This window comes from Mandrillus leucophaeus, unplaced genomic scaffold, assembly GCF_000951045.1.
Source record: "Mandrillus leucophaeus isolate KB7577 unplaced genomic scaffold, Mleu.le_1.0 Scaffold76, whole genome shotgun sequence".
Lineage (NCBI taxonomy): Eukaryota > Metazoa > Chordata > Mammalia > Primates > Cercopithecidae > Mandrillus > Mandrillus leucophaeus.
In genome coordinates this window covers 5,540,498-5,551,348 of record NW_012108252.1, presented here as the reverse complement: position 1 = coordinate 5,551,348, position 10,851 = coordinate 5,540,498, and the positions used below count along the sequence as shown (strand labels likewise).

The 10,851-nt window shown below is 44.0% G+C and overlaps 1 protein-coding gene across 4 annotated transcripts in view; it reads right to left on the bottom strand.

Moving 5' to 3' along the window:
- The window catches only part of PALM2 (paralemmin 2), a 322,636-nt gene that overhangs the window by 23,023 nt on the left and 288,762 nt on the right, over positions 1-10,851 (bottom strand). For all 4 annotated transcript variants that reach the window (XM_011966381.1, XM_011966382.1, XM_011966379.1 and 1 more), the window contains 2 exons: positions 4,613-4,727; positions 3,695-3,716 (listed from right to left, as the gene is read on the bottom strand). In XM_011966381.1, the coding sequence (XP_011821771.1) occupies positions 3,695-3,716; positions 4,613-4,727 (137 nt within the window). The remainder of the gene's footprint in view (positions 1-3,694; positions 3,717-4,612; positions 4,728-10,851) is intronic.

Below are 10,851 nucleotides of genomic sequence, written 5' to 3'. Positions count from 1 at the left end.
TTCAGGTGGCCTCAATCAATAAGCTGCCCTCTTCCTGCCACAGTCAGAATAGTCTTGCACTATTCTCCCCGCTGCCAGAGAAGGTGGAAAGCAGTCACTATAGAGTAGAAATTAAAGATGAGTGCTGCTTCTTAGCTCTAATCCTGCTGAAATATTTACAGTAGCTATGAAGAATCGAAACGGCTAAAGCCAGAGAAACAAGATTGATGAAAACTCTTCTTAAAACGTAACTTAGGCTGGATACTGTGGCTCACGCCTGTAATCCCAGCTACTTGCGGGGCTGAGGCAGGAGAATAGCTTGAACCTGGGAGGTGGAACTTGCAGTGAGCTGAGATTGCGCCACTGCACTCCAGCCTGGGTGACAAGAGTGAAACTCCATCTCAAAACAAACAAATAAACACATAATTTATAGGCAACTGAAGACTGAGGTTTGCGAATAACCGGTATGAAGGTTTTGATGTGGGAAAGGCTCTAAGCTACCACAGACTGGTATGGGATCGGAAGCTAAGAAGATCAATATCATACACCAAGGACTGAGATAGGCCCAGGACAGACATTTTCCTTTGCCTGTTCTGGCCAAGAGTTTCGCATCACCTCAGTGGGTAAAGAGAAGAATTAGCACCAAAGATATACTATATTCAATTTATAGTTGTACAAGACATTATGCCTAAGACAGTGAAAACAACCCACCCAATAGATGAGGGTTCTGCTATATAACAACAATGTGTATTAGCAGGGGAAGAGAGGGAGTGTCAGAATGTATATGACCAGGAGATTCTACTCACGAGTAGAATAAATTGCTTTTGATTGCCCAGGCTATCATGTAATCAAAAGCCACTGGTGATCCAGCAGTACGGTATCTCTATTTCCTCTGCCATGCATAGAGGGACACACTTAGGGTACCTGAGATGGGGTCATTACACACACAAACACCAGCAAGTATCTCACAGCACCTCGTAAGTTGGGATGCTTTTGCTGCTTATCTGCCGTGTCTGTATAGTTATATAATCCTAACCGGACCTGGATTCTGTAATCTGCATGCATCAGAAATTAACAGTGTTTCTTAAGTCATCATTGTTCTATAATAATATCTTGTTGTTTTTTTGTAGCAAGTTGGTTGATTCTAAGAGGGTCTTGGCAACTCGGGGCCTTGGAATTGAAGAATGAGAAGATAAAGAGACATCCCAAAGTTCCTCAACTGGAATGTGCTTCACCACAGTGTGGCTCTATATACATCAATCACATTCTGGGATGTATGTGTTCCCACCTTCAAACTTCTTTCTTTGCTAATAGATGTGGTATGATAAAGAGGTCACCCAGGCTTGGTGATAACCACAGATGGCAGGAATTATAATCCAGGGTGACAGGTAAGACCACGGAAACTCTTCCCTGGGTCATTTCCCAAGAAATGAGATCCCTAAGACTTTTGCAACCTCTTAAGCCTGAGCTCACCTATCCTGGAGGATGGAGTCTGTGGGCAACTTTCTCTGCAGGCTCTTTTCAGCTATGACTAGGCTTCTTACCACCTCTACGAACGGCTTAGGTGGATGAGTGAAAATAATGGGAAGCAATGCAGAAGAAAATGAAAGAAGTTTGAGGTAAAAATGAGAGAGGTGGTGAGAGTTTATGATGCGGCTGCATTTTTGCTTCTTAACAAGTCCTAGAGTATGACAGGTCTCCATGCCCCACACAGACTTCTCAGGCACATGACATACAGGCTCTTTCCCTTTTCTAGTTATCAGAGAGACATCTAGGGAAATTCCTGATTTGAGAAGGGAAGGGAAAAAAGAAGTGAAAGCGTAAAAGGCCAACATGCACTCTTTGGGTAGGTGTTCATGGGTTAGTGTCCCACACCGCATCCCAGCCCGACATGCACTGTGTTATTGCTAATTGTGTGGCATGTCTCAGGTCTTCCCAGACTCAGGGAAGCCTGCCATCCTACCCACATTGTACCCACAATTCCTCACGGCCACTTCCTCAATCTGTGCCCCACCCCCAAAGCACAGAACAAGTGCCCTGACTTGGTCACACCATAGAGACTTCCTAGAACTACGGTAGGTTCGCTTTTCCTGGAGTCCTTGCTGGCTTGGACATGACTTGGCCCTGCCTACTTGCACTCAGTGCATGAAGTTTAATTTAGTACCTTCCTAAAGATCACCTGGGGAGACAAAATCCAGGTCTCCTGCTAGGGGAAAAAAAATTAAAAATCACAGTTTTTTTTTTTTTGCCAAAGTCAGAACTATCCTTCATGCAAATACTTTTGACTAATCCAGAAAAACACTTTTTTTTTTTTTTTTTGAGATGGAGGCTCACTCTGTTGCCCAGACTGGAGTGCAGTGGCATGATCTCCACTCACTGCAAGCTCTGCCTCCCAGGTTCACGCCATTCTTCTGCCTCAGCCTCCCAAGTAGCTGGGACTACAGGCGCCCGCCACCATGCCCGGCTAATTTTTTGTATTTTTAGTAGAGATGGGGTTTCACCGTGTCAGCCAGGATGGTCTCGATCTCCTGACCTTGTGATCCACCCGCTTCGGCCTCCCTAAGTGCTGGGATTACAGGCATGAGTCACTGCGCCTGGCCTGAAAAACACATTTTTTAACTTTTCCCCAAATATTTCCAAATGGCACTGGGAAAACACTGATGCCAATTCTTATCCTGGCTCCTGATCATCTTCCTAGTCTAGAGGCTGAACTTTCTTGTTTGTTTTTAATACAAGACCTTGCTATCACCCAGGCTGGAGTGCACTGGTGTGACCATAGCTCACTGCAGCCTTGAACTTCTGGGCTCAAGGGATCCTCCCACATCAGCCTCCCAAAGTGCTGGGATTACAGACCTGAGCCACCACACCCAGCCCTAGAGTGTGACTTTCTCATAGCCAGGTGAGCAGATAATATCTGGTCTTTCCAACAAGTCCCTGCATTGTAAAGCAGATCTAGCTGAGGGCCAAATGAAAGTAGGAATCATGGGTTTGCAGCTGAGGATACGGAGCAAGGTGAAGGGTGAGAAATATACAATCTCAGGTTCATCCCCACAGTCCAGGTAAGGAGAGGAGAGGACAGAGGAAAGGTAGGGAAAGGAGAGAAGGCAAAAGACCTGCTCTTGCCACCAGGAAGCCAGGACCCTGCTCCTACCTTCCTATGCTCTGAACCAACTATCCCACACAGGGAGGGAAGTTTTGCCCAGCCCTGTTTCTATGGAAGAAACTACAGTTGTCTGATCAGAGAGAGAGAGAGAGAAAGCAAAGAAAATCCAGAGACTGTAGAAAGGTTTCCCAAACACCAAATGTTTCACCAAAATTTCCTAAACTTCTCACGTGTGTTTCAACCTGAGGACCTAACCACTAGGACAAATGGGCTCATCCCTACGAGGGACCTGGTCCTGATGTTAGTACTCTTCTTTGCTGGGTACCTTTCAAGAGAGGCCTAAGCAGTGAGCATTGGGACCTAATGGGAAGGAGAAGAGCTAGGCCAATTTTGTGAGAGGAGAAACAGTGAGTCAAGAGACAGTTCCTGAAGAAGAGAGGCAGGGAAGGCTTGGAATGTGGACCTCCTCAGTGGCCTGCAACCAGTGCTGCTACTTCTTCTGATGCCTTTACAAATCAACACAGTACATCTTCCCTAAGCCCCTGTTAGTGAAACCCCCTAAGCTGAACAGGACAAAAACATTCATCTACAGTTGGGGCAGAGAGCACTTACCTCCATCCGTACTGGAGAAACCCTGTAGGAACAAAAACAAGGCAGAGCGTTACTCTACATATGGGGGTACAAGCCCATCTTTTCCCATCTTTAAAGACTTAACCCATCTTTCTCCCATGCTCAGACCCAGAATTTGACTGTGCTTGGAAAACGCAATGATCTCTTTTCTTCTGGACAATTTGTTTAGAGTTCCAAAATTACCATTCCCAACTTATACTAAATTTCTCCCAATAGAGATTTATTTCAATGACCTAGCAAATATCCTTGGTCATGTTGGAGAATGATATCAGAAAATCCCATCCTAAATTGATTTCACTAGATTGCTTTTCTCTCACTCAGGTACTGCAGAAACAGTTATAAAATGGAGGGAGGTCCTCAGATGTTTGTTCAGAGCCTACTGGTTTTACGAACTCTACTCTTTGATACACGGCACCATCTGTTTTTAAATATATTAAAATTTCATGTATTTACACTCTTTGTATTTGGAATTCATGTTCACTTCATAGGGTATTGCTTCTGGCCTTTTTAGAAAGAAAGACTCAATAAGCAAACTATAACTATAGCCACAAAGAGCATGTTTATTCTGCTGCATCAGAATTGGTTTTAGAATTCTAGAGTCCAATAAGAGAAGGCTTTTCAGGCACAAGGTATATCAGGGATCTGGACAGTAGGCAGATGGGGTAATCTAATGACTATTCCCTATGCCTTGCAGCAGGCCAGATGGTCCCACACCCAAAGATATGCCATGCTCAGCTTCAGGAAGGCCCCTGGTCCTCACACATCTGCCTCTCATTTCATAGAGTTTGTGGCTCAGATTTCTCATCAATGCCAACTGGCCTGTTTCCCAGTTGGCACCATTTTGCTAGGCCTTACTTCCCCACGGACATAACTTCGAGAAATCGTGTTTGTTTTTTTCACCTTCTGAAAGTCCTTGAAGGATTTTTCTGTCTCCTTCAGTTTCTCTAGGATGATTTGCTCTTTGGCAGATATCTGGGACTCTTCACTTTCTAGCGTTTGTATTTCTTGCTCCAGCCTGGAAAACACACAAACAAAGGACAAGTTACTTTATTGTCCTGCCATCCACGGGCAAGAGAGTAGCTTCTTCCTGTTGGGTGATTTGTACCTTCCTGGCAGCCTTCGTTTTACATTACGCTGAGGAGCCAGGCCAAGGTTTTCCATTACATAGCATCCTGTGTTTCCAGCTCTGCCACTGGGCAGATATTGGTCAAGGGAAAGCAACATAGCACTGCCTCCCCTGGTTCACAGCCACCACTGTGCAACATGCTTCGATGTCTCTCTGCCAACTCTATGCATGCGCACCTTTCTTATTTGGAGGGAGATTATATTTACATAGCATAGGACATAACATCAAAGGGAAAATAGCTTCATATTCTCCTGGCCAGCTCAGAATAACTGTTCTCTCAGGTTGGCCAAAAGGTAAAGGGCCATTCTTGCTCAAAGGAAGTGTGTTGCCAAGAAATAGCTGGTGGCCAGTACCCTTAGGAGCCTGCTGTCCTCTCTGTCTGTGGCCTGGATTCTACTGCCAAAAAGAGGGGAAATGAAGAAGACAGATGCAACTGCCCCTGCCTTCTGGAACTTTCCTCAATTTTCACAGCCACCCTATGTATTTTATAAAAGGGAAATTTCAGCACTGCCAGGAGACTCTGGAAATATTCCAGAACAGCAGCTGCAGCTATGATTTGGGGAAAGTCTCAACAGCCATATTCTTTCAGTGAAATGATAATAATTACCACCAGTGTTTACTGAGCACTTATTCTGTGCCAGGAACTTAGCTAAGAATGCATGTGGATTATTTTATTCAAACTTCCCAATGACCCTGTGAGTAGGGAATCCCCATTTTACTGATGAGATCAGTAGGGCTTGGCAAGGTGAAGTAACCTAGTAAAGCAGGCTTTACTGCCGCAGAGCCCTGAAGCAAGGATTCAAGCCAGGTGCTCTGACTCTAGACCTGCTCCTAACCATTGAGCAACTCTCACCACATGGGTTCTCATGTGTTCCCCACACCCACCATCTTGTTAAACATCGCATATATTGGCATAGGATGGCACTGATATGCAGCAATGTCTTCAGAAATAATGAAGGGATAAATGTTCTCTTGCTACAACTCTAGACTGCTGTGCCTCTTGAATTATTTGATCTGAATTTATTCATTGGTTCATTCATTCAATCACTAATTCATTCATATTTTCTTTTGTTCTCTTTCCACCGTGTCATGCTAGAAGCTTTGCTGCTGAGTCTGTGTCTGCCTATGAGCCCCCTCCCTTGCCTTCCTCCTTTTCCATCTTTTTTTTTTTTTTTTGAGATAGGGTCTCACTCTGTTACCCAGGCTGGAGTGTAGTGGAACGATCATAGCTCACTGCAGCCTCAACCTCCTGGGCTCAAGCAATCCTCCCATCTCAGCTTCCCAAGGAGCTGGGACTAAAGGCACACACCACCATACCCAGCTAATTTTAAATTTTTTTTTGTAGAGGTGAGGTCTCACTATGTTGCCCAGGTGGGTCTCAAACTCCTGGGCTCAAGCAATCCTCCTGCCTCAGGCTCCCAAAGTGCTGAGACTACAGGTGTGAGCCACCATGCCTGGCCCTCTTTTTCCATCTTTTAATCTGCTCTTGGGAACTGGCCATTAGACTTATACGTAAAATAAGGAATTCAGAGTGGGGTTTTCTGAAAGGTAAGGAACACCAAGATCCAGGCATGAATTTATTTAGTGACATACTGTGCCCCTCAGAGGCCCTTTCTGTTTCCTTCCTGGGTGTCAGAAAAATGACCTCTGAGGGATAAGTCTTTGCAGCAATTACTTTGGATTATGAAGGCAAGCCCTATATCCAAATGAACCCCCTCCCAGTGAACACAGCTCTGATATATTTGTCATTTCACTCAGGGTAAAAGTAGAAGTCCTACAGCTTATAAGACCCCATGGTATCTAGCCTCCCAGTACCTATCAACTCCACTTTACCAATGTGCCTATTTCACTTTATGCGTTAGTCAAATAGAACAACTCTTATTTGCCCACATGTACCCTGTGCCTTTTCCTCCTCTAGGAAACTCAACTCAAACTCCTAACCATTCTTGAAGTCTCAGCTCAGACGCCACCTGTCATGAGGCGTTCACAGATTTCATTGCCAGGAAATAACATCACTCCCCTCTGAACATTTCTTAGCATATTATTTTGTTTTATTAGAAGTCTTATCAAGTCTACTATATACTAGAGCAGTAACTCTCAACTGAGGTAATCTTGTCCCTCAGGGGATATTTGGCAATGTCTAGAGATATTTTGGTTGTTCAAAGCTCAAGGGGATGGGACTGGTGTTACTGGGTAGAGGTCAGGGATGCTGGTAAACATCCCACAACACACCAGATGGCACCCTACAACAAATAATTTTCTGGCTCCAAATAGTAATGTAAACTACTAATTTCCCCTACTAGATTATGAATTCCTCAGACAGAGGGCACAAATGCTCAATACACCTACATTGAATGAATTTAAAAAGCTGAGCTAAGTTGCACAAAGGTGTGGCCTAGCCAAGATCAGACTTTCAGAATTTTGGAGACGAGAGTGAATTTTTCAGCAAGTTTTGACTTGAGGGGCTGTGTGTGGGCAAGATGCAAAGAGAATTTACGGAGTGGGGCTGACCAATCTAGAGGTACAAACACAGAGATATAAAACTTCTTTGCCGTTCCAGATGTTCAGAAAATCTTCTACACACATCCGTGTAAATTATTTCAGGGGGAGTAAGTAAAGTGATATGCGTGTGAAATAGGAACAACACACGAGACAGTCAAATTATCCATAAACTGAATTAATTCAATGAGTAGAGGAGCTCTGGACTAGAGGTTCCCTGTGTAGACTGGATGATACTACCAATCAGGTGGGCTCTGAGCAGATTTTATCTTATTTATTTATTTATTTATTTATTTATTTATTTATTTATTTATTTGCGGTGTGATTACAGGTGTGAGCCACCGTGCCTAGCCTGAGTAAATTTGATTTAAATCTCAAAGAACAGAGTACTTTAGCAGATATTTAGGGTGTGCAGTAGATTATATTATTCTTGGGCCAGTTGCAATGGCTCATGCCTGTAATCCCAGCACTTTGGGAGGCCGAGGCGGGTGGATACCTGAGGTTAGGAGTTTGGGATCAGCCTCACCAACATGGTGAAAGCCCATCTCTACTAAAAATACAAAAATTAGTTGGGCATGGTGGTGCACACCGGTAATCCCAACTACTCAGGAGGCTGAGGCAGGAGAATCGCTTGAACCCAGGAGACAGAGGCTGCAGTGAGCACAGATTGTGCCATTGCATTTCAGCCTGGGCAACAGAGTAAGACCCCATCTCAAAAAAAAAAAAAAGATTACATTATTCTCAAAAATATTCCCTTCCTTCCTCCCTTACTTCCATGGGAAAAGTACATGCTTCCCTAAGCCACTGATGTTAATCTTGACCATGTGATTTGCTCTAGGCTCATGGTGGATGGGACACACTTCCCAGTCCCTTGACACTGGCCGCAGCCATGTGACCTGCTTTAGCCAATAGGATGTGAGCAGATAAGACAGAAGCAGAGGCTTGAAAAGTGCTTGCCCAGTTGAGCTTGTCCTCTTGCACCCCTTCCATTGCCAAGACAATAACTTATCTGGGCAGCTGCTGCCCCATCAGCATGGACTGCAGAAAGAACACACATGGGATAGACCTGAGGAAAACCCACCGATAGGCACAGTGTGCCCTGGCCCTGTGGGTTTCAGGGCTCTCAGCTATATAGTTCAGATGCACCTGAAATTGGAGCCACTCAGCTAAGCCCAGTCAAATCAGCAAATACCCAGCCTACTCACAGAAGTGTGGGCAAGAATAAATAACTTTGGGTTTAAGCCACTGAATTTGAGGGTGTGTTATCTAGCATTATTGTGGTAATAATGAACTGGTACAGGTCAAATATAAGTGTGTGTACATTATGTAATATATATATATTTATATCCTACTAATATATATCCCAATAATGTATATACCAATTATATAATACCTATACACATATATCTATATGTGTGTTATATGTATTTTTATATATCCCAATAATACCTGAAGCTAAATGATTAGAAAGAACATAAGGCACCCTCTCCTCCCTTCCCTAATCCTCAATCCTCTGAGAAATCTGGAGGGAAACAGGGCACCCCTGAAAAAACAGAAAAATATCAGTGATAGTTGTCTCTGAGTAATGGAATTAAAGGCGATTTCATTTTTAAAAAATAATTTTCAATATTTTCCCAATTTAAAAAATTCATTTATTACTTATCTAAGCAGAACGAAAACAATAAATCCCCTTATTCAAAATACCTTCTGAGGCTTTCTGCTGAGAAGGCAACATCTCCCAGGCTGTGGCATGAAAGAGGGGCCAGGGCCTCATCCTCCCACATGTCTAGTGAAGGGGAAATGGGAGCACCCCAACATCTATTTAAATTCAAAACCAACATTTATGGAGCTTGTTTGGTTGGACTCTGAGCTAGGCACTACAGGGGATTCTAAAACAAACCAGATCGTGTTAAAAATGGCTGGCGAAAGCCGAAGATGGCTGTCTCTCAGTAACTCACTTCTTCCAGTGAAGCAACCCCAAGTGGTGAAGAATTCTCTGCGACCTGATGCCCACTGGCTGGCCTGTCTCCACAATGTGCCCTGGCCCTATGGGTTTCAAGGCTCTCAGCTATCTAGTTCAAGTGCTAAAGATTTGGGTCATGATACTGTGTAACTGAGAGGGAACGAAGAGAGAGGGAGAGAGAGAGAAAAAAGAAAGAAACGAAATGAAACCTTTGTGATAACAACAACCGAGTTTCAACCCAAATGGAATGAATGAAGGAAATGGAGAGTTTATATCAGATCCAATGCAGATTTTTCTATAAGTTCACATGTGGTCTTGGGCCAGGCTCTGAGGGTGTGGTCAGTCCAGGCTGCTCTCTTTCTTAGGAAAACCTGAGTCCTGGGGCAAAGGAACTTCCCAAGGAACAGAGTGTCATGGGGTTAACAACAGTCATCCCAATCAGGTTGCAGATGCCACCGTTTTGTAGTTTCATGACTGAAATCTAATGCAGTCTTCTCTGGAAGAGCCAAATAGATATTGCTGTGCTAAAAATAAAGACTGGGCAGGAAGTGTAATTTATACGCAAGGTTAATCGAGGATCCGTAGGCTGTGGCAGGTGCACATAACAGTCTCTAACCTGCTTGCTCAGTTCCTTCTGAGCAAAAAGCAAACCGTAATAAGCCGTAAGGAAAGGTGACACACTGCAGCTGTGTAGGTTTAATTTACTGGAGATGAGGTTGCAGTCATGGCCAAATGGTCTTATAAAATCTATCTAACTCCAATAGATCATCCTCACAAGAAAATATAAAGGACCTCTCGCTCTGGGAAGTGCATCGATCATGTTCTTATTTCAGAGTTTATTTAGACATTCATCCATCCAACTTCATGCCAACACTTTCTCTGTATCAGGCACTGTGCTGAGCACTGGGGATGGAGAAATAAATCAGACACAGTGTCTGCTCATGAGACTTTTTGGTCAGGTAATGCAAACAGCCATGTGAACACATAAATTACAATACAAACCAAAAATAGCAGTAATAGAGGAAAGAACAACATGCTGTAGAATAGTTGGTTCTGCCTGTGAGTGTGTGGTGGGGACGCCGAGTGGTCTTCTCAGTATCAATTCTCCCACTCTTCCAAACTAACAGAATCCTTATTTGGTTGGGGATGGCAGTGTGCCCGCCTGAAAAAATTATGTATCCTAACTTCCACTGAAGATAAAGCTGGTCACAGGACAGCTCTGGTCAATGAGATGTAAGTAAAAATGATCAGAAGGGACTTCCAGACAACTCCCTAAAAGGAAAAGGAGGGCTGGGTGTGGTGGCTCATGCCTGTAATCTTAGTACTTTGGGAGACTGAGGCTGGAGGATTGCTTGAGCCCAGCGGAACGAGACCAGCGTGAGCAACATGGCAAGACAAGACACCCATCTCTACAAATAATAAAAAATTAGCTGGGCATGGTGACACATACCCTTAGTTCTAGCTACTCTGGAGGCTAAGGTGGGAAGATCACCTGAGCCTGGGAGTTCAAGACTGCAGTGAGCAATGATCACAGCACTGTACTCCAGTCTG